At 37.7% G+C, this 26,249-nt stretch overlaps 1 protein-coding gene across 25 annotated transcripts in view; it reads right to left on the minus strand.

Annotated features, from left to right (window-relative positions):
• Window positions 1–26,249, minus strand: part of eya4 (EYA transcriptional coactivator and phosphatase 4) — a 621,540-nt gene that overhangs the window by 238,847 nt on the left and 356,444 nt on the right. For 2 of the 25 annotated variants that reach the window (XM_072553793.1, XM_072553786.1), the window contains exon 1: window positions 14,067–14,360. The exons of 16 other annotated variants lie outside the window; for them this stretch is intronic. Coding sequence is in view for 1 of the 9 variants with exons in the window: in XM_072553783.1 (XP_072409884.1) it covers window positions 15,902–15,934 (33 nt within the window). In the remaining 8 variants the exon portion in view is untranslated. Of the gene's footprint in view, window positions 1–12,778; window positions 12,988–14,066; window positions 14,361–14,413; window positions 14,478–15,901; window positions 16,041–17,297; window positions 17,318–26,249 lie in introns of those variants that run through there. 7 more of the 25 variants (XM_072553789.1, XM_072553783.1, XM_072553794.1 and 4 more) reach the window with 7 other exon arrangements.

The raw sequence follows: 26,249 nt of genomic DNA on the forward strand, positions 1-26,249 counted from the left end.
CCTACCACTCTTTCCCCTGCTTGCCTTTTGGAGATAAGACCACAATGCTATGTTTCCCCTCCTGGCTGAGAAGCAGAAATGGAAGTGTGAGGACCCAGTACAGAAAGTAATGTAATGTTGGTCTGAGGAAATGGAAGAGCTTTTACGGGACTGCTTACAATCAATGGGCTGGTCCACATTTAAGAACTCAGCGGCCAACATAAATGAGTATGCCACTACTATCACAGACTTCATTAGTAAATGTTTAGAACATTACAGACTAGTTTCTTAGATGTGCAAGTTCCCCAACTGGAAACCATGGATGAATCAGGAAATCCACTCCCTACTGAGGCGTTCAAGGTGGGCGGCCCTGACCTACACAGAAAATCCAGGTATGAACTTTGTGAAGCCATTGGGGACACCAAGAGGCAATACCAAACTAGACTAACCACACAGACATGCATCATTTATGGAAAGGCTTACATGACATAATGGGCTACAAAATGAAGTCAAACAGAATCGTGGGCAACGGTACATCCTACCTGACAAGCTCAAAGCATTCTATATGTGCTTTGAGCACAAGGTCAGTGAAACAATCTTACCTATGCAACAGCCTCAGACCCACCTGTACCATGGTCACCACTGCAGATGTTAGATGGGCCTTTTCGAGAGTGAATTGATGGAAAGCGTCTGGCCTGGATGGAGTCCACATGCTCTCAGATCCTGTGTGGACCAGCTGGCGGGAGTATTAGCACTTTACTATGATCTGAAGACCCCACCTAATTCACGAAGACCACCATCGCTCCTGGGGTGAAAGAAAAACCATGCAGTGTGCCTCAATGACTACTGCCTGGTGGCTCTGACCTCGACAATTATAAAACGCTTTGAGAGGTTAGTCATGGCACACATCAACTTCAGCCTACCAGATTGGTTTGGTCCTTTGCAATTTGCCTACTGGCGCATCAGTGTATGTCAGATGCCATTTCTCTGGCCCTGCACTCATCCCTGGAGCATCTGGATAACAAGGATACCTACGCCAGGCTTCTCTACTTATTGACTACAGTTTCACCCTCAACACCATAATTCCAAACAAATTCATCTCGAAACTCTGAGAAATAGATCTTGACTCCCTTATCTATAACTGAATCCTCAATTTCCTGAGCCATGGACCATGAACAGTAAAAATAGGTGACAACTCCTCCTCAATCATCGTCCTCAACACTCATGACCCGCAAGGCTGCATTCTCAGTCCCCTACTATACACCTTATATCACAACACCTGCCCTAACTCTGTTTAGATTTTGCTGACAACACTATCATCATAGGTTGGATCTCAAACAATGATTAGACAGAATACAGGAAAGAAATTGAATGCTTAGTGGCATGGTGTAAAGACAACAATCTTTCCATCGACCTCAGCAAAGTGAAGAGGCTGGTCATTGACTTCAGGAAGTGGAGTGGAGGGCACGCCCCTGTCTGCATCAATGGAGCTGAGGGGGAGATGGTTGACAGCGTCAAATTCCTGGTCCACCCACATTGACATGACAGTCAAGAAAGCACAACAACATCTCTGGTTCCTCAAGAGGCTAAGGATTTTAAGCACGTCCACAAGGTCACTTACCGGTCTTTGTGGATGCAGCATAGAAAGTATCCTCTCTGGATGCATCATCACTTGATATGGCACTGCTCTTCCCAAGACTGAAAGATACTGCAGAGAGTGTGAACAGAGCCCAGTCTATCACACAAACAAGCGTTCCATCTATTGACTCCATCCATACGTCCCTTAGCCTCAGGAAAGGAACCAACTTAATCAATGACCCCTCCAACCCCTGTTATATTCTCTTCCACCCTTTTCTGTTGGGCAGAAGATATAAATGTTAGAATATACAAATGAATAGATTCAAGAACAGTTTCTTCCCTGCTGCTATCAGACATTTGAATGGACCTCTCAAATAATAATAATGATCTCTCTCTCTCTGCACATTCTGTGGCTGTAACGCTGTACAGTATTCTGCACTCTGTTCTGTACCCTGATGCACTTTATATGGCATGATCTGCCCGAACAGCAAAACAACACTTTTCACTGTATCTCAGTACGTGACAACAACAAATCAATCAAACAATGTGAGGATATTTAACCTTTGATGAGTTGAATAGCTACTGTCAAGTAGATTGTAAGTAATATGGGGCAGTCAGACAGCTTTGCTTGATCCTGATCCAGATTTTGAAGGCTTGTGTTTCAGACCATCCACTCAGGACAGGTGTAACCAAAACACAGGTGAAAACCCTACCTCTGCCCACCTTCAGTGGTGGAGATAATGAATAACATGGGTCCTTCTTATATTTCCCTTATAACCTATGCACTGTAAAATTGGTCGTGAAGTAGTGTACACAGAGGTATTACCAATTTTACAACCAAAGTATTATGCTAACATAAAAAGAAAATAATAAAGTAATTTTTGCTCTCACCTATCTCCACGATGTTGTTGAAAATGTTGATTTAGTTTGAAGATATGCTGCATATATCACTGTCTATCTTACATATATCTTAGCACTTTACAGCCTGACAATATATTATGCGTGGAAATAATTTTGCTGCTGGAATTATTGAAGACTGCTTTCAGTTTGAGCAGTTAAATAAATATACATTTCAAAGTTGCCTTTGGTGATATCGATGATATAACTAAGTTAATTGTTGAAGTCTTATGTATTGGTTGATTGGTAATTCACTTCTGCAGATGGTTTACGGATGACTGTCAATGTGGACAAATTTTGAACAATGTTGGGTTCTATTTCTTGGACAAATACCAAGTACAGGGAGAAAAGAAGCAAAGCTGTTGACAAAGCAAGTACAAAAAGCAATAGATGCTTGCTAGAAATAAGGTAAAAAAAAGCTAAAATATTAAAAATTCTCCAGGGCTCTTTAGACAATACTTTCCAAACTCACAACCGCCATGTCCTGGAAGGACAAAAATGGCTGACACATTGGAACACCGGTACCTGTAAGTTCCCTTCCAAGCCCCTCACCATCCTGATTTGGAAATATTTCACTGGTCCTTCAGTATCGTTAGGTCAAAATCGTGGAACTCCTTCCACACAAGCATGGAAGGTGCACCTTCACCAAATGGTGGATCAAGAAGGAAGTCCACCAGCACCTTCTCAAGGGCAGCTAGGGATGGGCAATGCCATTTCCTCTTTAGCCTGATGCTCAAATATCCTTTCAAACTACCAGACCAAGTTTCTGATGTCTTTTAATTAAAACGTCAATTTTAACAGGACAAAATAATTAGTTTTTCCAAGTCAGTCTGCTTTGCTTTTAAAACGTCAGTTTCAACAGCATTATCAGAGTTTCATGAAGTCACCTCATTTCCAGCCAGGCCATTTCCTATTGAGAAATACCCCTTCAACAATCAAATTAAGAACAAGACCCAATGCTACATTAACATAGTCACATTTTAAGTATGCAGAGGAGCAGATAAGCAATTTCCAATAGCACCCTCTATCATTCAGCAAGGTTTCAGAAGAGAACTTCATATCGCTTGTCACCAGCAGTGACTGCATGCTTCTTTATCTCTAAGGATAACAATAAAGTTGCTTGCCTCACCTATCAAAATAAGCATTTTATCCGTATGTCGGAAAAGACTGACAATTTCCTACATTCTAATTTACTCCACTCGTAAATATAAGAGAACCTAATGACTTGTCATAAAAAACATTAAAACTGTATTTTCTGAAGGCACACTGTGCAACAACAGCAACTAGATTCCCTACAGTGTGGAAACAGGCCATGTGGCCCAACAACTCCACACCTCCACAGAGCAATCAACCCAAACTCATTCCCCCGAATGATGGACCTAACACTATGGGCAATTTAGCATGGCCAATTTCCCTGACCTCCACATCTTTGGACTGTAGGAGGAAACTGGAGCACCCAGAAGAAACCCATGCAGGGAGAATATGCCAACTCCAAACAGACAGTGGGCCAAGGTGGAAATCAAACCCAGGTCCCTGGTACTGTGAGGTAGCAGTGCTAACCACTGAGTCACTGTACCGCCAATGTTACAGATTTGCAACTTCATTTCCAAAATTCAACCTTTACATGCTTATTTTCATGACAAAAACAAGAAATCTTCCCCTAAATCAGACTTATCTTCCAGACTTACTCTTTTATTAACCTGAAAAACTTCAGTATCATTTTTTGGATAGAAATTGTATGCAAGAAAAGACAGATTGGCATAAGGTAACGGAACTAATGCAGGGACATTGAGTCAATGGCCTCCTTCTGCACCATAATAACTCTGTGATTTTTACCTTTGCCACCTTTTCCACCAGATCCACCTTTCTTTCATGATCAAATCATCTCTTTCTCTAGTTTGTCTCAGAGTTTCCAAACTGGTGCCTGTTACTAACATGAGTCAACTTGTGTGTCTGGTTGTAGTCATCCATCATTTCCTCAGGATCCTTTATTTTTATGAACCTTACACTCACCTAGCTAGGACCTTATTCTCACAGGAACATTATTTTTAAATCCTACCACCAGACCCACTTCCCTAAAGACCCAAAGTCTTCTTCAAATTTTGTGGATTTGTACCACCTAACATACATCTTTCCCTCTCCAGCATCTCCCACAAAGGTTTCAGTCTGTTTTCTCTTCAAATTTCTAAATGTCTGTCTGTGGGTTTCTGATACTAACCCAAAGGTATTGGGAAACAACATTATTTACTCTGTCACAGTCACCTGATTGATCTTCTAAAGGGTTTGAAAATACCTCCAAAGCCTTTTGCATGAGAATACTGTAGTGTAGTCCTTTTAAGCCAATTCAATATTGTGCCAACTGTCTCAAATGACACAAAGTACATTTCCACTTCTTTCTCACTGAATTTAGGTATCAATCCAATATTCTTTACCAAATTAAAAGAATGAAGTGTTGGCTCCGCGCCACCTTCACTGTCTGCCTCCAGTCATCATAGAATCATAGAATCTCTATAGTGTGGAATCAGGCCATTTGACCCATCGAGTCCACACTGACCCGCTGAAGAACAACCCACCCAGACCTAACCCCTTGTAACCTTGCATTTTCCATGGCCAATCCACATCCCTGGACACTGTGGGCGATTTAGCATGGCCAATCCACTAACCTATGCATCATTGGACTCATTGGTCTTTATGCTGTCTCTTTAATTTTGTCTCCTTCCAAATCTTGTCTATTTCCTTATTCCTTTCCTCTCCTTCAAACTTCTCCCATTTCAAGTTTTCATATTACTTTTTTGTCTTTCTCGTTTAAGCACAAGTGGTTTTTAAATTTCTCGTTTTCCTTTCACTCTTTCTAAATCATTCTTTTTCTTGTCTCTTTCAAATTTTAATTCTTTGCTTCTATCTCAATTTTTGCGAACGTGACTGAAAATCAGCACAGCTACTCTTTCATCCTTAAGTTTTAAGTGCTTAAATATTACTTCAACCATCTATTGCTTTCCAAGCTCTTAATTTCAATTTGATCTTTAATTCCTTGGTCACAAACTTTGAATTAATCTTTGTTAACTGCTCAAAGGCACCAAGAGATAAATACATTCTTTGCAGAAAAGTCTAAGCACTAAAAGGTAGACATATTGAAGGATTTGCAACAAATTCAGCCAGCAGTCTCCAGCATCACAGATGCCAATCTTCAGTCAGTCCACGTGATATCAAGAAATGGCTGGAGGTATTTGACACCATAAAGACTGTGGACGCCAACAATGTTTTGGCAATAATACTGAGGAATAGTGCTCCAGAACTTGCAGTGCCTCTAACCAAGCTGCTCCACAAAGGCTACAACACTAGCATTTACACAATAATATGGAAAATACATCCTGTATTCAAAAAGCAGGACAAATCCAACCCAGCCGATTACCACCCCATCAGTCTACTCTCAGTTATCAGTAAAGTTATGGAAAGTGTCATCAGCAGTGCTATCAAGCAGCATTAGCGCATTGACATTCAGTTCTGGGTAATGGACAAAAATACTGAATTTCAGAGGTGAGGTGAGAGTGACTGCTTTTGACATCAAGGCCAGATTTGACCAAGTGTTGAAACCCATTGCCCTTACAATGGAGTAAAGGGGAAAACAGCAAAGATTTACCAAATAGATTAATAAAGAGGAAAAAAATAGAGCATGAGAAATAGTTAGCCAAAAATATAGCAATGGATAGGAAAAGTTTATTTAGGTAGTTAAAAAAAAAATAAGAGATGTTGCGCCTATAGAAATTGAGCCTGGGAAATTAGTTTTTTTTATTCATTCACATGATGAGAACATTACTGGCTAGGCCATTATTTATTGTTTATCTCTAATTGCCCAGATAGTAGTTAAGAGTCAACCACATTGCTATGGGTCTGGAGTCACATGTAGGTCAGACCAGGTAAGGATGGCAGTTGCCTTGTCTAAAAGGCATTAAGTAGACCAAATGATACCAACAATCATCAATGGATTCGTGGTCATCATCAGACTCTCAATTCCAGATTTTTAATTGAACTCAAAACTCTATCATCTCCAGGATTTGAACCCAGAACGTTATCTGGACTTCTGGATGAATAGCCCAGCCATAATACCACTACAACATTGCCTCCCCTCGTAATGAAGGATAAAGAGATGGTTGATGAATTAAACAGTATTTTGCTTTGTGTTTCACTGGAGTGGATGAAAGTTGCATCCCAGAAATAGCTATAAATCAGGAATTGAAAGGGAGGGAGGGAACTCAAGAAATTTACAATCACCTGGGAAATAGTACTGAGTAAATTGTTGGAACTGTGAGTGGACAAGTGTCCATGTTGTGATAGATTTCATCCTAGGATATTAAGATAGTTGAGATGCTGGCGAGATAGTTAATGCATTGGTTTTAATTTTCCAAATTCATTAGATTCGGAGAAGGTAGCTTTTGATTGGAAAATAGCCAATGTTACTCCTTTATTTGAAAAGAGAACAAGGCAAAAACCACATGCCAGTTAAGCTTAACATGCATCATAGGGAAAATGTTGGAAGCTATTATTTAAAGTCATTTTAGTAGAGAACTTGAATAAGTTCAAGGTAATCAGGCAGCCACAACATGGTTTTGACAAAGGGAAATCATGTTTAACTAATTTGGAGTTCGTTGAAGAAGTTTTTGGTGCAGCAGAATGTCACAAATGGTGTGCTGCAGGGGTCAATGCTGGGGTCTCAACTCCTTAGAAGTTATATTAAAAATTCAGATGAAGGGACTGAAGGTATGGTGGTTATACAGTATAGTTTGCTGGCAACACAGATTGGTAGGAAAATGAGTTAACCCTTTGCAGAATACTCCCAATCCATTTTTATCTTCAATGGACTTTGCACAAAAATACGTGGAAATTCTCCAAATGCAGAGTTTTCTGAAAGCATTGTACCATCAGAAAAGTGATAAAATGAAATGAAGGATTTAAGAAATCAACAAATGAGAAACCATGTTAAGAAGAAAAGTTTTAAAAACTTCCTTGTATTTGCATTTTTAAATATTGAAGTTCATACTGAGGCATTCAGATTAGGTATTAGTAAATCTATAATTAAGACATGAATATCTTTATTAACATAATATAGGTATTTGTGTCACTTTGAGCTCACAGTAAGTGGGTCAAAATTAAAATCCTTAGGTGGAATTTTTCCGTAGTTTGATTGATTTGGGCATTGATGACAAATGCAGAAATCTGTGCCAAGAATGAAAAATTTTGATTCTCAACATTAAAGAAAATGTTTCTAATTAATCCCTGAAGTTTCAATGGTGAGATCAGAATCTCACTTATAAAAGATGACTGACTACCTTATTACATGTAATTTGCTTCTCAATAATCCCTCAACTTGCCTTATTTGTATGAGCCATAACTTTCCCCTTCTCTCCTGAGAAACTATACTACAATGATGTCCGATCTGAAAGTAAAAGGGGTTACCTAGCGGTTGCAGCTTGCTTCTCTGGATTGCCACTTTAATTCCCTTTACAAACGTATTTTTGAATGCTCTACAGACAGCGTACTTCCTTGTCTTTCATCCACTGAAGTCAGTGCTGGGAAACCACTAGTCTCACCAAATTATCATGTCTGACTCAAGCCCAAATCAGAACCCACTTCAGCACTTCACTTCAGAACTCAGAGACACCTTTGATTTGTGTGCTTCTCTGAGATCACTGAGCACAGGGACACATAACCATCTCATACATCTACTTTGGATGTATCTTATGGTCTTAAGTCTCATTTCTTAGAGCTCACTCACTTTGCATTTACAAGGAGACTGCTAGCATGTGTGGATTGCATAGATTTGTAGGAATGAGTGGAGATGCTACAATAGTGAGAATGAGCTTCACAGGCAGTGGTGGAGGCTGGTACAATTCCAACATTTAAAAGGCATTTGGATGGGTATATGAATAGGAAAGGTTTGGAGGGATATGGGTCAGTTGCTGGCAGGTGGGACTAGATTGGGTTGCGATATCTGGTTGGCATGGATGGGTTGGACCAAAGGGTCTGTTTCCGTGCAGTACATCTCTATGACTCTATGACTTTGGAACAGGCATGCGTGTAGCTGCAGAGTTAGAGTGTGAAGCAGCAGTGAGGAGATGGTGGCACCTACCCTCGCAGAATGCAGAAGATGACTGATACATTTCCTTCTGTGCTGTGGATTCTGCCTGATCCCAGAGATGTGACTGGCCCTGACTGCTACATGTGTCCATGCTGATTAGGTTTAGTGCCTGGTGATCTGCCAGGTGGTGGAGGGTTCTACTCTCAACCATCCATCGCCAAAGAGGCTGACTGCATAATTAGTGGACGGCACGGTGGCACAGTGGTTAGCACTGCTGCCTCACAGCGCCAGAGATCCGGGTTCAATTCCCGCCTCAGGCGACGAACTGTGTGGAGTTTGCATGTTCTCCCCGTGTCTGCGTGGGTTTCCTCCGGGTGCTCCGGTTTCCTCCCACAGTCCAAAGATGTGCAGGTCAGGTGAATTGGCCATGCTAAATTGCCCGTAGTGTTAGGTAAGGGGTAGATGTAGGGGTATGGGTGGGTTGCGCTTCGGCGGGGCGGTGTGGACTTGTTGGGCCGAAGGGCCTGTTTCCACACTGTAAGTAATCTAATCTAATCTTAAAGAATGAGGAATAGAAGACAGTGTGAGAAAAGTCACTGTGAGCCATAACAGATACCTGCCTTGAAACCTCTTAGTTTTAAAAAATGGGAAAACATAACTTATACTTCAATATAAAACATTAGAAATGCAGGTAAGGTTAAAGCTTATAAATATTTTCCTAATCAGCCTGTTTCGAGATGCTATTTTATAACTCTAGAGCAGGTGGGATTTGAACTCAGGTGTCCTGGTTTAGAGATAGTGATGTTACTACTGCACCACAACAGCCCCAGCTTAAAGCTTATAACGGAGCTCATTAAAACAAAAATAATTACATCGCAAAATAAATATCATTGATGCTGTCTTTGGTAGTCAAACACCTACTGTCCATGTCTTAAGACTTTCCGTGAGTTATCACCCTCATGCTTGCTGACTTCTTGTGACAACCCATCAAGCAACAGCTTGACTTTAAAATTCCTTGTTTTTCAAACCACTCCTGTCCATCTCTACAATCTAATCCAGTCCCTAACTCGTAGAAATATTTTGTGCACATCTAATTCTGGTTACTTATGCATTCTCAAAAATAACAGATCTATCACTGGTCATAATGCATTGAGTCATCTCCATCCCAACCTCTGGAATTCCCTCCTTACTCCTCTCACTCTCAACCTTTCTGAAGTGACTCCTTAAAATGCACTTCCTTGATCAAGTTTTTGGTCATCTAAATGAACACCTCCGTATGTGAGTCAGTACCATACTTTTGTGTTCATCATATTCTGGTGAAATGCCTTGGGATGTTTTATAACACTACTGATGTTGTTGTCACTACTAAGTCAACTACATCAAAATGAGCAGAACAGCCTAAACAGTGCAAAATGTAACAATATAAGTAGTTATTTTATACAGATTTTGGTATTAGACATGAAGGATCCTGCAAGTAAAAAGATACATTTTGATCTGGCAAATAAACCTGATTCTGAGACATTTCTTAGAAATTAGGCTACAACATAGTACAATTCTTTCTTTCCACCTCTTCATGGAAAGTTAAACGTGCCAACTATTTCAGTGAAATTATCTTTTAATTAAACCATCCTAGAATAAAACTATAGTACTGAACCTAGGAAATTCCCCAGAGATTCAACTCCTTTGTCCTATTTAATAACTCAACCTGGAAGCCTTGGGGTTTATTTAGCGTCTCGGAGTATTTCATGCATTATAAATGCAGTAATTCAAACATTTATCTTTTCTAACTATTTATAAATATCTGTGAGGAATTGTAAAAATGGTTGAAATGTGTTACATGGAAATTGGATAAAGGCAAAGGCTTACATAGAAAAAAATGCAGAACATCTTAAAAAATAACAAACGTTTTAGCGTTGATTTTTTTTAAAGCGCTGCCTCTGTGATTCAAGAATAAAATGTAGACGGCATGTTGTGGAACAACTGAATTACCTGCACATTTTAATCATCTTCATTTACAATGCAATTTAAAATTTACTACATGTTTTCTGTAGTTTGTTTTAATCTTTGAACAACTGTCACAAAACTATCATTAGGTTTGTAGACAACTGCTTGGTTGGTCTATCACAGTTACTGTTACACATGAGTACTATCTTGATGCCAACAAATGAGCTACTGGAAATGCTTTTAAATTTTGTTGCCATTTTAATTTCAATTGGGAAGTTTGTCTTATTAACAATTTCCAGTTACAAATATAATACTCTCATCAGTATTATTTCAAATAAACATAAAAAGTCTTGTCCTACGTTCAGAACGTTTAGAAACTTTCTAAAATAATTTCAGATGGAAATTATTTTGTTCTTTATCTTTTTTTTGAAATTTTATTCAAGCGTTTTAACCAGAATATAAACCATTAATTTGAGAAGTCTTACACTGTAACAATGAAATAAACTATTTTACCTCCTTATTACTAAGTAAATCACCTGATAATATGAATTACCAATACACATCAATTCAACATATTTCAATTGAGAACTGAAGCCTGCATGCCTGAGTGTTCTGTCAGTGCAAAAATATAGAAAATTTATATTATTTATTTTAGAAACTAAAGCAAATCTAAATCAAAGAGCCAGCTGTATCTGAAAAGATGTTGTCACATACAGCAAAGGTACTTGCAATCTGCCGCAGTGGGGAACCATAATTAATTAGTTTCTGTGTAATTATGAACCAATTGAACTTTTCAGCAACATTTTCAAAGTTGTCTGTAATTCCTTTGGCTTTGTTTACCTTGTCTGGTATGACCTTCAATTATTTCAATAGAATAGATCTACATAAGAGCTTTTAAATTAAATGCTTTTTATCAGCCTTAAATGGTGCAGCTGTACTCTAATTTTCCAGATATGCAGATTTAAAAGAATACATTGAAGGTATTTCACATCAAATTGTTTTAACTGAATTCAAAGTAGAAAAAGATTCAAGGTAAAAAGAGAACTCAAAGATGTTACACAACTTAAAACAAAAGTGCACACCGGTTGGAACACAGCATGAGATACAGGACTCCGCAATTTTTTTCCATCCCAAATACAGTATTCCAGAGTCGCATGCAACAAATTAGATGACAATAAATAAAATCATATGATGACTGATACATAAAATACAAAATACTCATGATAATGTGTGTTTGCAAAATCTTTGGTGATTATCGTTGAACAACTGAATATGATAATTATAATCCAGCAAAAGACAATGCAGCCCTGAAGCATGTAGTATTTCTCAGGAAATATCTGAATTAATAGATTTCTAGAGTTTTGTCATTTAGATGTTCATGTAGATATCAAGTAATCATACAATTAAATAATAACATTATGATAGGTTTAAGGAATGTTGAATTTTTTCTAGAATAAAAGTAACCAATATTAAAATGGTTATATGAGAATAGAGTTACAGTATATAGTATCACCAGAAATTGAAAATTGCATATTTTATAAAAATCAGTTTGGCTTAAAAGTGTTTTTACAAAGTTTGGCAGTTGCTAAATTACAGATTCTAAAATTATTTTCCCATCAGTTTCAAAACCATAATGAACACCTATTTTATAACCATTCCTTTAATAACAGGAGCAGAGTTTAGCTGTCCATAAAGTTACTTGGTAGAGGTAAAGAAAATATATTTTTTCTCAGCAACTTTAGCAGTTTTATGAGATTTACACAAAAAAACGAGCAAACTTTTCCTGCAAAACTATACCTGCAAAACTATTTATTACGGTGCTTCAAACTAAATAGCAGTCACAATTTATTTGAAACACAATGACACATTTAAGTTATGCAGATTTGATAGGTACAAACTGAACTAAATATATTTACTGACAGACAAAGAGTCAAAGTGTAAGTATACGTACAGTAGTCCACACAAAAAAATATCATTAAAGTTTACTCTCAACTAAGTATCAAACGTTGTTCACATTCCCCACAATATGCACTTCTGTGGGCATTTAGGTAAATTACTGAGGTAAAATAATCTGTCCAATATTCTTAACATACAATGCCAAACCTTTTTTTACTACGGCTAAGCTTTAAATTACAGTTAAGAACATTGACGGAAGAAAAGCAACTGGGCAACCCACATTACAAGCTGCTCGCTTTAAACACCAAACATCAGTTCATTCCATACAGGAGTTCTGTAGTTTTGTGACATGAGTCTAGCGACTTAAATGAGACAGGAAAACCTTCCCTCCTTTGCACACTGCCATACCTGTTATTACAATGAAAGTAGAAGTCAGGTTCTCAAAACAATCCAAAGCCCTAAAGGAGAAAAACTGATTTCAGACACAGAAGTGCGCAGTCTGTGGTATTCTGTTTCCTCCACAAGCCTGATAATGAGACACTCCTGTGGTAACCTCTCAGTGGCTGTGTCCCGTGAATGAAGCAGACTTTCAAGAAGTCAGCAAACATTTTGCCAACTCATGACATGGCCTCAGATTGCAAGCACCAACAGTTGTTCTTTAAATTGAAACTCGATTTTCAACACATATACGTGCCATATAGAGAACAGTATCATTCCTACCCGGAGTAATGTTTCTGACAACCAGATGATTAGGATAAATTTCTGGAAGCAAATTAAAGATGGAGGAGGTTGCTTGTTTTGCAAATTGTGGCAAATTTTTTAATATGCTATGAACAAAAAAATGTTTTAAACATAGTTTTAAACCAAGCATAACTATTATTCTTTATGAAGAAATTGAATTATATTTTTCTGAAATATTTCAGTATTTGGGTTTCAGTTCTCTGTCTACTCTTATATCTATAATGATTTTGAATGGATTTGTAATTTAATCCTCCCTCCCTCGATCTTGACTTCCTTCTCACAAATTGTTATGAGACATCATTACAGATAAGATGACATAAATATTTCAGATATCTTTCTTACTGGTGTGCACTGAGTAAAAGGAATTCTAAACTTCGATGCCAGCTAGATGAGCAGAACATTTGCCTGCAAGAATAAAATGAAAACTAGCAATTCTGATCAAATTTTGCTGCAAACAAGGTAGAAGCACCTTCTAGTACAAAACGAAAAGAAACTGCAGCCAGAAGGCTCATTGAAAAACACAGTTCATGGAGTTTGAATGTAGAATGAGGTTTTTTTTCACTTGACACAATGAACTGAGAAATAAGTTCTGTAATTCTAAAGTAACAGGACACTCTTGCCTTACAAATACTGTAACTTATCTCTATAACACGAGCTTGCCTTTCAGTAACAAACCGCCTGGATGCATACACTGAGGAACACCAGCAAGCTCCACGACTATTTTTTTACATTCCCAGGAATGAACTGCATAAGTTAGAAACAATTAATGTTTCTCCCTGAGCCAAAGCTACAAGGAAACTTCAGAGTTCCATCCATTGCAGCATGAGTCCGTCATGGAATGGAGGAAACAATTCTCAGGTAAGCTGTTCAATTATCTCGACATTGGGCAGATATGTGGAACAACGGTCTCATTGTTTTACTGGAAACGAAGTGAAAAAAAAAGGTAAAGTCTTACCAGGAAAAAAATACAGCTCTTCGGTTAAAACTCCACAATTTTCATTTTGTTTTCACCTCTACAAGGAAGATATCAAATTTTGTTTCTTTTTTTTAACCTTAGTCGGCCGGGTCGCCAGTTAAGTATTAGGAATATGCCACAGATTAGGAATTTAGCGAAGTGGCTATTTTCTCAACATTATTTTTTTATTTATACTGCTGATTTTTTCCCCCCTTTAAAGCTGTAATCATGTTCCAAGGTTCAGCGCTGTTGATTTAAGTTTACCATGAGGATAGTCAGAATAGTAAACAAGTTTCAGACTGACCAATAGCTTTCCACACTCTTCTGTTTATAGCAAGCTGACTTACATTCAGAGGTCACCTCGTCAACAGCTCCTGTCTTTCACTAGATATATAATGTGCTGCATTTATCCCAGGGCTCATCGGCGTAGCCACATCCCCAACCTCTGCTAGCCTGCTGTCACTTGCTGACGCATCTGCTCTTTAGCATGTGAAGTTTCACTCACAGAAGGGACTTCGGGTTTTTTTTTGCAAGAATGTAATGTAATTTTCACGTAACTCCTTAAAAGTTGGACAAACGGTAGAAAATTCAAACTTTCCTTTTGGTTAGGAATTTCTTTTACTTTTCTTTCTTAATGGATTAATGAATTATTTTATAATTCTTAAAATTGACCACGTATTTATCAATTCAATAAATGTCTAGGAATTCATTTGTTTGGCTATTTATTTCACGAACTACAGTGAGAGATGTAATGATTTTTCAAGATCTAACATTGAATTTTATCTGAATTTAGAATTTTGTTGCAAGAAATTCAATTTCTGGTTAATATTTTAGATATTCAATTTAAAATAAAACCTGTTGATCATAAAAGAACAATATCCCTTTAAGAATCAACTCAAAAATAATGCCAGTGATTGAAAAGCTTAAATTGTTGAAACAAATTGAAATTAAAAGCTTAATCTGGAAAAAAAGTCTGAAACCCACCAATTTGCACCAAATAAGCAAATGGAATATTCTTTTTAATAGCCTTCCGTAACAAATCTTCCATACAACTAAACCATTAAAAATATCACCATTTAATTTACCTCACACAAAAATCACTGTGCCACTAACTTAAACAAAGGAGAGAAGAGACTGAAGATGGCAACCTTCCTCCATGGTGGAGACCAATGCAACGCCTGTCACAAATGGGGTTTGAGTGAAGGTTACACCTGCAGCACATTTCTGGTTCACTTTTGTCACCACTGCAATGTTTAAGTGACGGAAAATGTCCAAGCTCTATTAAAGCTAATAACACATGATTGATGTGCTGCGTTAGGAAGCTGTGTCAGTACAGATTAGAACATCTGTGCCGTCACTTTGACAACTCAAGCACTTTATTATTAGAAAGGATCTTAGGAGGCTGAAAATTCTCTTAAATGTTCTATGGTTTAAAAAAAAATTGCACTGCATGATGTGGACATGCACGAAAATGCCTTGCATTGTCAATTTTAAACACTTTAACTTATTTTATATTATTTTATATTAAATATTTGTTCAAAGGGGCACCTTTGGAATTTTTCAGTTACAAGAAAATTAAGTCTAGGCACCTGCATAAAATTGAGAACTAGTTATGCTGCACTCAGAGATTTTAAACTGCTTGCACTGACAACAAAGTGAACAGAATATCTGACTGAGTCACAGTCTGTTGTAAACATACTTCTACAGGAATGAGAACAGTGTACCGTATTTGGGTGCAATCATAGATACAGCCAAAGTAATTTGTGGCATATCAGTTGGGTGAAGACTGTGCTAAAATACTGCTTACAATATCAAAATAAAGACTGGTACATCACCTGAGAACAAAGGACGAAGTTCAGATACAGCATATGCAATTCAATTAGTTATACAGCAAAGTACCAGGGTTGGAAAAAGCAGCATACAAGTCGTGCTGCAGCCAGGACTGCTGGATAAGTCTGCAAACTGTGTTGTGGAAATACATTTCAGCAGTCACCCTGTCTGCAGAAAGAAGCATTTTTGTCTGAAAGCGCCGATCCCTTCAGGAAATACCTAGACTACTAAAAAAAATTAGAATGCTATTAGCTGCAGCCCTTGTCATATTTCTTCAATAGCACACAGGTAAACATCATCCTTCGCCAAGTACTCAAAGATACTGCCAGAAAACTAATGGAATACAGGCAAATCAAAGAAATTCATGGAATTTCATTGCATTTGGCCAAATGTCTACTTTCATTTCTAGTGGTACCATACTTAATTTAAGCAACATCTTTTTTGTCAGATAGAAATTGAACTTTATTTTGTTACTTTTGTTCTGATGATGTAATGAGTTACACTTTTAAAAATAGTTTGAATCTCTCAAGAGAGACATGAGTTAGTTATTAATGCTTTAGTAATATTTATTATACATTTCATTGGGCTTCATGAGTCAGTGTGGTTTAAAAACATGTATCAAAGCTAATGCTTTCAGGAGTTTTGGTGCAACACAATGAGTAAGTGAAAGTAATTCCAAATTAAAAAGCAAATTCATCCATTGTTTAGTTTTTTTCAACATCGACTGATCTCATGGTGAACACTGGTACATTAAAAATGACAGTGAATTTAAAGTAGCTGTGAATTTATCTGTTAAGTATCATTCATTGTAAAGGCGCTGAAAGATAAAAGCCTGCCAATGTAAAATTGCAAGAACTGAAATAATTCAACTATTACTGATACACCTTCCATACTACATATTTTAACATCTTAAAAAGCATTGCAACTTCAAGAGACTTGACAGTCTAAATTGAAGGAATAGCTTTGAGAAATGGAATACAAAATAATTTTTAAAAATCCATCAAGAGCATACACTGTTTCCCTTCACCAGGACAACATGCATGTAACCTGAACAGCCCTGGAGATGGCGCCATAGGCACTACATCATGAGTTTGAACAGTTCCATTCACTTTTAGGATGTTATTTTTCTGCATTTGCTCCAAAAAATATTTCATCCCATGTGATTCAAGCTTTACATAATATCGCTTTCATGAATAAAGACAACACATTTCCTTGTAAACATTGCAGCCTTAATACAGGAGTTTTGCAAATCTTGGGACCTCAATGGTATCAAGAACCTTTTTCAGTTATACGCTACATCAGTTATTAATAATCAATATAAGTACCGTGGACAGATCATTAACATTAGTGTTGTTCCTTAAATATGCATTTAAAAAAATGATTGTTACCATGGTTACCTACTTGCAGGCACTGTAACACATTCTCCCTGGAGCCCTTCTGCAAACAAGCAAACCACCTTCCTGACAGGGAGAAATATGACCCACAGCCTGACTCATGTCCTACTGTATAGGGAAATGTAGCAAAGACTACATTTGATCATTCCAACCCTCCAACTCCCTCCACATCACCTCCTTCCCCACCCCCGCCACCGTGACCCACCCAATAAAAAAATCAGGCCATCCCGCAATATATTCTGGAAAGGGTAAAGATTGATGCAATATTAAAAGAAATTAGTGACTGAAATAAGTCCCGAGTTTAAAAGCAGAACAGACACAGCCCTCATTCATTATTAACCATGTCTTGCGCCTGTGTCAGCGCCTGATAAATAATTTAGATTAATCTCATTACAGAAGATTTCATTACAGGATAATTTAATTAAATGATGAATTGGCTCCCAGATGTCAACGTGAGTGCCATCTTTTAAATAATGCTGATGGTGGCATAGGGATTTGCAAAGGTTCCCAGCCCAGACTGGGGAAAGTGCATTATTACACATTCTGCCAAGAAACCGATGAGGAAGGTCAGTTTGTAATAACTAAAAGTCATAATCAGGGAGAAAGTTTAAACCCTTGCAGGATCTTCTAGAATGGGAGAGACTTTTAGACAATTGAGCGAAGGTGGTTTAAGTATTAAAAACGTGTGCAAGGCTCTTATTGAACCATAGACAAATAGGTGTCTCATCCCAGCAAAGTGATATGAAATAAAATGCTTGAAAAATTATTTAAAACCAAAATGTCATGAACAAGAGAAGCAAAAACATTTATTATAAATTGAAAGGACCTAATTTTCAAAAGTATGTATTCAATTAAAACCACTGTTCTTGTACATTCAGTATTTGTGCTCAATATAGTATATGTCTCCATGCTAACATCAAACACATTGAACATGCTGCTCTTCATGTAACGAGCCCCTAATTTCTAAATGCTAAATTTCTAAATGTTGGTTCTATAATTTTGATGTTACCTGTGGAGTAAAGGGGTTCAACTTACTGATCTCTGAAAGGTATTTTTTCTTTAATAAATTCACAGTTCAATGTGGAGCTGCCATTTTTCAGTGATTAAAATTAAAATTTAATGAAATATTTTATTTATTGAGGTCAAAAGTTAATCCTTATGGGCTCTCAAATATATATCGCTAATTTCATCTTATTCAAATATAACAGGTTCAAAAGACTCTAGAGAGAGAAAACCCTTTCCTAGGCTTTGATGGAAAACAATTAAGTGGTTTCAAAGTTAATTAAATGACAAACAAATCACATTTAACCACAGAATATTCACATACTTGGTCCAACTCCGTTCTTATGCCTGAAATTTGCCTTTCAAAACTAAGTCAGAATATGGAGAGGAAATGGCCATCAACTTTGGCAAACTTCCACAAATTAGTTTACATTTACCAGTCACTGGTGTATCATAAAAATGCAAATGAGCCATGTGGTTAATTCTGATGTGGGAAATATTTGTGAATGATAGCAGAAATGTCTTGCTCATTTTAACATTAGTGAAATTGAATATCACTCCACACACATGCAGCTAACAAGTCTTGCTAGTAAGTTAGCTAACAAGGTAACACCATTATTCTAAGAATCATATATTTGTAAAGTAAATGGAATCACCATCGTGGAAATGGCTCACTTGGTTTTGGGGCAACAAAATGGTGGTGAACGCATTACTAAAATTATACTGATGGACCTGCTAAAAATTTATGTTTAATTCTTTGTATGAGAAATGGTGACACAATTGAAAGTATATCACATTGCCACATAGAAATTGTGTATGCAATGCTGCATGAAATTAAATAGAAAATCTTCATAACCTTTTTTAAATTTGCTTTCTCTGCCTTAGTTTTAGGCACTGAACTATAACCTTAACAAAATGGCAGGCAAACAATACATACCCGTGTGTCTGCCAAGCCTTCTTTTCAGTTAATGTTTGCAGAAGAAACATTTTTAATTTTGTCTGGAAATAAATACACCACCAAAAGACCAGTAGCAAACACACTCTTATCCGGGAGAGAAAAGCTATACTGCAAACATTGGTTGTTCCTCTGAAATTAGGTTTATTATTTGGAAATATACAAATATTAAAATATTACAAAGAGATGTTGTTTGAAATTTTATCAGGAAATTAAATCATATGAATCAGAAATTGAAAGGTACTCTTTCAGCGACAGTCAGTAACACAAGTAGTATGTTCTCAGTTTTTCTACTTGATAAAACAATAAGATAAAACAGTAATCCAGAACAGATGCAATAACAAAATGGGGGGTGAGAAATCCAATTTCTCTTACCTTAGATACTGTTGAAGACAGCAAGTTAGTTTGTAGGTATGTTAGAATGCTAATTGTTTAACATTTCAATATTGTACTTCATTAATCCGTTGCAGGAACTGCAGCCTACACGTAAGCTCATAAAATGTTTATGTGGAAGTGCTTCATCCAGTATTTTATTTATTTTCAACTTCAAGATACTTTTGGAGACAATGCTGTTAATTATAATCAACAAACTTTGAAATGCTATACTTTGTAGTAATGATATTTTCTTTGCACTTTTCCAAACAGTAAAAGTATATTATAGTGATTTGTTCATATCTGAAGGTCTCTGGAGTTTTTATACTTTACAGAACTTTATAATAATCTGCTGTCTTTATACATTTTGATATGTTTTAACTGCTTTTTCAAATCATTCATGAGTCACTTCAAGCTTATTTGCATAACGACTTTGTAATACAAATTCAACAATATACATAATATGTTACTTGCATACATTCTTCAATATTTACTACAAGTAAATCAAAAGATGGAAATAATCATACTCTAGAAAAGTGGATAATACCAATAATATTTTAATGCCTGTCATTTTAAACAGTTCTATTTGATATAATTTACAATCTCAGTGATTTAAAAAAAAACATTCCCAGCAAAATCAAATGAAGAAATTAGATAAGAACAAATGGTGCTGGAAAAAATCAGGAGGTTTGGAAGCCTTCGTGGAGAGAAAAAAGAGAATTATTGTTTTGAGCCCAATGTGACTCTTTTCTGGAACAGATGCTGGCTGACCTGCTAAATTTTCTCAGCATTTTTTGTGGATTCTTTTTTCAGATCTCTAGTTTCCACAGCATTTTGTGTTATCTAGGGAAATTACAGACCTGTTCTAGCAGCACAGTTTTTAAATGCCAGTGAGTATTATCTTGTTCTTTATTGAAGCCCAATGCTAGAAAGTAAGAAATTATATATCGTACTTCAACTTATTGTGTCGAAAATTCTAGATTTCCATTCTTTTCACAAGAACCATTTGACTCCCATTTGTTATCTTAGGTCCAGATCACTTTACGCATCAAAGGTGGGGAGTAGAAATAATTATTTGTAATTCAACACTCAGAACATTTACACATTGGGTGGAATGTTCCAAGATCTTGAGCAAAGAGTACAATGGCAATAAGGTTGGGAAAATACTTGAGAATGAAAATAATCAGACTTCCGACATTGAAAGAGGGAATTTCTGATTTTCCCTTTAAGGTTTAAACAAATAAGCGCCAACAATCTTATTTATACACATCTAAATTTTATTAATAGCTAATCTCACCTCATTTTGAAACAGGTCTCCTTTTTCTGCTCCTTCCTGAAGAAACTAGATGGTGCCATTACCCAACATGAAAGTCAGAGTTATAACCTGGCCCCACTGACTGGCAGACTGCCACTGTTCAGAGTCAGGGAGAGGGAACACACCAATGCCACACCTACAGCACGTGCCAGCAGTTTACGCTGTGTATACTTCAAGCAAACAGCTATGTCTGAAAGTCAAAGTGAACCAGTCTTGGTGCAATGAAGGGGGCCACCACACTCAGTCCAGGAGTCTAGCCAAGGTAAGATCAGGCACATGGTCGGAGCAGTTTCTAAGAAGTGGTAGCTTTGAAATCCAGGGATTGGGCCACCGTCAGACATACAGGTCTAGAACAAGCATTCGAGGCATTACACGTAGTGCTATGGAGACATCTTTTCAGGCTGCGCTGTGCTTAGTGGGGCTGTCCTCCTAGGTCGGTCTGAGGTAGGGGTTAATGTGTGCACCACAGTCAGTTCTGGTGAGATTGGGGTATTAATGGCGGGGGAGCTCATTAAGGGCAGTCAGTGCAGTACGGGGAAAAGTGGGTGCTCAAGACTGTGATTAGGTTTCATCGGCCTGTGTCATTGAGAGAGTGATTATGGTGAAAGGAGGAAATTCTCCGTTGAAGAGTGGGATCACTTACTCCTTAGGAGAGGGTGGAAAGCTGAGGTGGAGGTGTTGCACAGTTTATAATTACCCTAGCCTCAAAATGAGGACAGTAAATGACCAACAAGAATACGGCCATTTGCAAAGTCATGACCTCAGGAAGTAAATGGGGGACATGGCTGTAAGATTAAGGGAGTGAACAGAAACAAGGAGAGGTTGGAATGTCATTGGAGATGCTGGGGAATACAAAGGCTGGGGATGTGAGGTTATACATCTTTCATCTCAGGTTGAGGCTGCAAGTCATTCATGATGAAAATGCTGAAACTTTGTCATCTTTGCACCAGATTCAACTGGCAACAGGACAAGAAAATGGTTGCCACCAGATGCAGCTTGGATGGAGTAAGTTACTGTATTTCACTTTGAGGGTGAAGCAAAATTATTTGCCTGTAAGGATCTGCTAAGGCAACTGTGTTAGTCATACAATCACTGACTCTGTAATGCCATGAAATTGGATTCAATTTAAAGGCCATTCTTTTGGCAACATTATGTATGAAAGCTATGTGTTATGGCCTCATGCAACCACGAGTACTATAAGACTTGCATCAATTGGCCATTTGTCATTGTCAGATATGCAAAACTACTCAAACACATGCTTAAAGGTCTCACTTAGATTTGCCATTTCTGCAACCCTTTTCATATCTGATCCTTGAAGGCAATATTTTGGAGAGAACCTGCATTTAAATCAACCAATGTAGCATTTGCACTTTGGTTCTGCAATATCCATCTGCAGATTAAGAGATTAAGAGATCCTTATTTAAGTATGACATTGGCATCCTTACGAGGGTGAAGCCTTCATGACACAATGCACAAGGCCATAATATGTTTCATTATTATTGATGTGAGGCATTTGGAGTTTTGTTACTGATATACTGTTTTATTTCTGACATTTCCAACAGGTTATCTGATCACTCACCTGAGGCAGAACCAGCGCTTGGAGGATTGTGGCATTGTTACAAATCAGATGACAGTGTCAAAAGAGACATCGACTGGAACATGGTCACCATGAGAAAAACTGCAGGAGACTCCAATGGCTCCTGCAGCACCCTCAGCAGATGGAGGAGAATTACAATATCTCAAATCTACTGGCCTCTTTGTCATTATTGACTGCATTTGGAAATAAAAAGCAGATACAGATGAAGGATATCGAGGTCATCATCACTGAACTGTATCATCTGTTGGACAGATCTTGTGCAGAAGGAATGGGTGGCCATGCCCTCCCAGTGCCTGCCAAGATCACAATGTTTGTGCCAGTGGGTCATTTCAAAGAAAACATGAGTAGCACCATCCAATGTGTAGTCTACAAACACATCCAGGTGTTGACTAATTTAGAGCCCTCCTCCAAGCCAAGGAGTGTCTAGGGTTGAAGGTCTCCAACACTGCTGGCTTCCCCCATATGCAGGGAGCACGGGGAGGTGAAAGAGGATAAATGGTTACACCTAACCTTGCAGAGTGCTTTCAGCATTGCTGGGTATTTCTCTATACAATGTACCGACTCAGGTCAGTACTTTCATCCAAGCTGGCTGTGTTTGGAGCTCTGGAGGAAACAGCACTGCCAGTCTCTCAATTGATCCATCCACAAGGTCCCTGTTAGAGAAATGGGTGCCAACTTCCCTTTTTGTCACAATGGTTGTGTTCCAACAGTGCCGGATCACAGTGTGAAGGCTTGCAGTGTCTGAGGTGCAGTTAATCTGGGGTTAAAAATGGCGGTGGCTGCTTGAACATCACAAAGTCTTGGGAGCAGTGAGCATTTCTGACATCCTTCTGCATGACTGCATGACAGCCTGGCCCTGAAGTGGAGGCTGTATAATTAATGAACTGAAGATTGAATGATTGCATGAGAGATGTTGGATGGGCCAGAACTTACCCTGAAAATGACAATTAACCAAAAAAAAGAAAAGTTGCTGTAAAATTTAAATCTTAATTATGTTTGACGTGAAAAAGGCTTTCTCACTTTCAGAATTATAAAAAAGAATGTTATTAATTTGCTTAGTAAGAGACGAATTTTATTTGCAGGATTGGCTGCAAAGATTTTTTGTAAGTTGACGAGTGCAACAATGCCAAGACCATTGTCCCAAGAACATGGATGCAATGGAGAAAGTACAATCAATGAATTAACTAGAGTCGAAGAAAGAAGACTGTGGAAATACTTTCTGACCATAGCTGTGCCCCACACTGCCTCATTCGTTAGAAAACTCACAGCCATTCCCTTGCATTGCAGTGTTCTAAAATCACTGCACCAACCTTTGGCAATCTCCTCAATCTTACAAATTCAACCCAGTGACAAACTTAATTTGCTTACAGCTCACCTCTCAAACATGGACTGTCAGCCATCCACATCAACCATATTGCTCATCAACTTGTAACTATGATTGACAGATTTTATCCCTTCTTATAGATGAAGCTCACATATAATATAATACGCAATATTATATAATATAATATAATAGTGCACACCTTCTTATCACCCTTCCCCATCTCTCTCTCTTTGTCTCACACACATGGACAGACAAACACACACATTGGAGAGAATGCCTGGGCTATAGTTCAAAGAGGCAATGGCTATGACAATCCAATACTGGATGAAATGTTGTGCAGGTTTTCATTGTAACTCATCTGAAAAAAGAAACATTTTGCTGGACAATTTCATCTTGCACTCACCCAAACAAGTGCAAGAAGGCCAAATTTCAAACAATCGTGACAATCTATGTTATCGGAAAACTTCATGTTACTGGTTAGCAAGTCAAGTCCTATTGGCTGAGGAATTGAAAATCTGGGAACTATAAACTCACCCAGCTTCTAGGTGATCAAAAAAGACCCAAGGCTTGAACTTAATTCTTTTGTTTCTAGAGAACAAATCAAAGTTGCCTAATTTGAAAACACATGTAACACCAGATATTTTGTTTTGGGTTTTGCAAGCGTATAAGTACAGACTGTACACTGCCAATTAATAACTGCTTGTAATACAGAACATCAACATTACTACAACAAGACAGGAAATAAAGCTTTTGTCTTGTATTCATCAGGATTAGAATGCAAGAAACAGACTTTAATAAAAGGTCACTAACTAATACAGCATGAGAGGAAGGTGCTGATTGGTTGGGCTTGGGGATGCAGCAGGAACAGTTAACTGGTGGTCTTAGTTTACATACCAACTATGTAGATTCTGATTGGTCACAGAGTTTCCATAGGAAAACAACATGGATTGGCAGGCTCCATGACCTCTTTTGTTCAAGGTCTTTCCATTGAAGATGCACTTCTCATGTTGACAAGAGCCATGCCCAGAGGGGATCCCATTGCAACCTGCTTGTTTCCCAATGGGCACCACCTTCATGTGCTGTATAAACTGGTTTATTCCTTCTTGGGGCTGTTTCTTACATCCGAGTCCTGACGAGTGCAAAATGAAACGCCCAAACTAACTGCCTATCCTGAGCAACAATGAATTTTCTGATAACTGCACTACACTTGCTGGAAGTGACATTAATTCATATGTGGGGATCTGTTCTCTGATAATAAAAGGAGCATATTCAACCAGTGTGCTATTTTTGAATTAGCTGGCAGCTTGAGGAGCTGCAACTCGTCAGCCAATCAGAATTGACTTACCAACTAATTAACCTCCCCCCCTTTTCTCCCTGGTTATAAATTGTTGTCATTTAAATTTGATCTGATGAGCATAAAGCAAGAACCTTTTTGGCAATATTCTTTTCAATAATAATAAAGTTCTGTATTATACTTTATCCTGTTTATCCTTCTCCTTTACCCTATACATTCAATATGGTGAGGCTTCCAACATTAATATCTCTCTATGATCCCTCATACACAACTTATATGGATGAAATAATGGCAAGACCAAAGTATTTGAGAGAAATGAGAGCAATTGAATTCAATTTTTTAGAAAATAGGTTTGCAGTTTGGTAGTGTTGGTGACTGGGGAATGGGAAAGCTGATTTAGTTGAATTGGTGAATTGTCAGAGAGCTTAGACAGAGAGTGGTTCTGGGTGGTCACTGACTCTATTCCTTCTCCTCCCCTTCTCCTGTCATTGCGAGACTGGGGTGTTTAAATAACCAAACTCTGCTTCTTCAGCAGAGTGTCAGAATTTTGTTTCACTGAACTACACTTTGCTGCTATATGACAGTCAGATTTAAACTGGAAAGCCAGCACTGAGTTCTGGTACAACAGAACTTATTAAGCAGAATGTTAAAGCTTTAAATTTTGCAACATGGCCAGATGAAGATCATCGCCCAGTGTCACTTTACCCAATGGCTCATCCTAGAACTGTAGCGATCTCTGTTGTACAACATAACAAAACTGATGGATATAGCTATAATCCTTGGGAATTCAGGACTTGATTGAAAATGTAATATTTTCATAACTGAAAGGGATAGTCAATGCTTGCAAAATATTTTCTGTTGCATAATTTGACAGCTTCTTATGCTCACATTAAGAATTCTTTAAACTTCAATACATTTTATAATCATTCTTTGAATCTTTTTATTTTGGGCCTGAGTTATATTTGCTGTGCTCAACATTATGACCTAATTTTTGGTAAGTAGCACAATACTTCCTTTTGGACACCATGTATAATAGCCAGCTGTTAAATAAAAATCCTTCTACTTCTGGCTTTTCATTTTCAATGAAAATGTAGGGTTGT

The sequence above is a fragment of the Chiloscyllium punctatum genome, chromosome 3 (genome assembly GCF_047496795.1).
Source record: "Chiloscyllium punctatum isolate Juve2018m chromosome 3, sChiPun1.3, whole genome shotgun sequence".
NCBI lineage: Eukaryota > Metazoa > Chordata > Chondrichthyes > Orectolobiformes > Hemiscylliidae > Chiloscyllium > Chiloscyllium punctatum.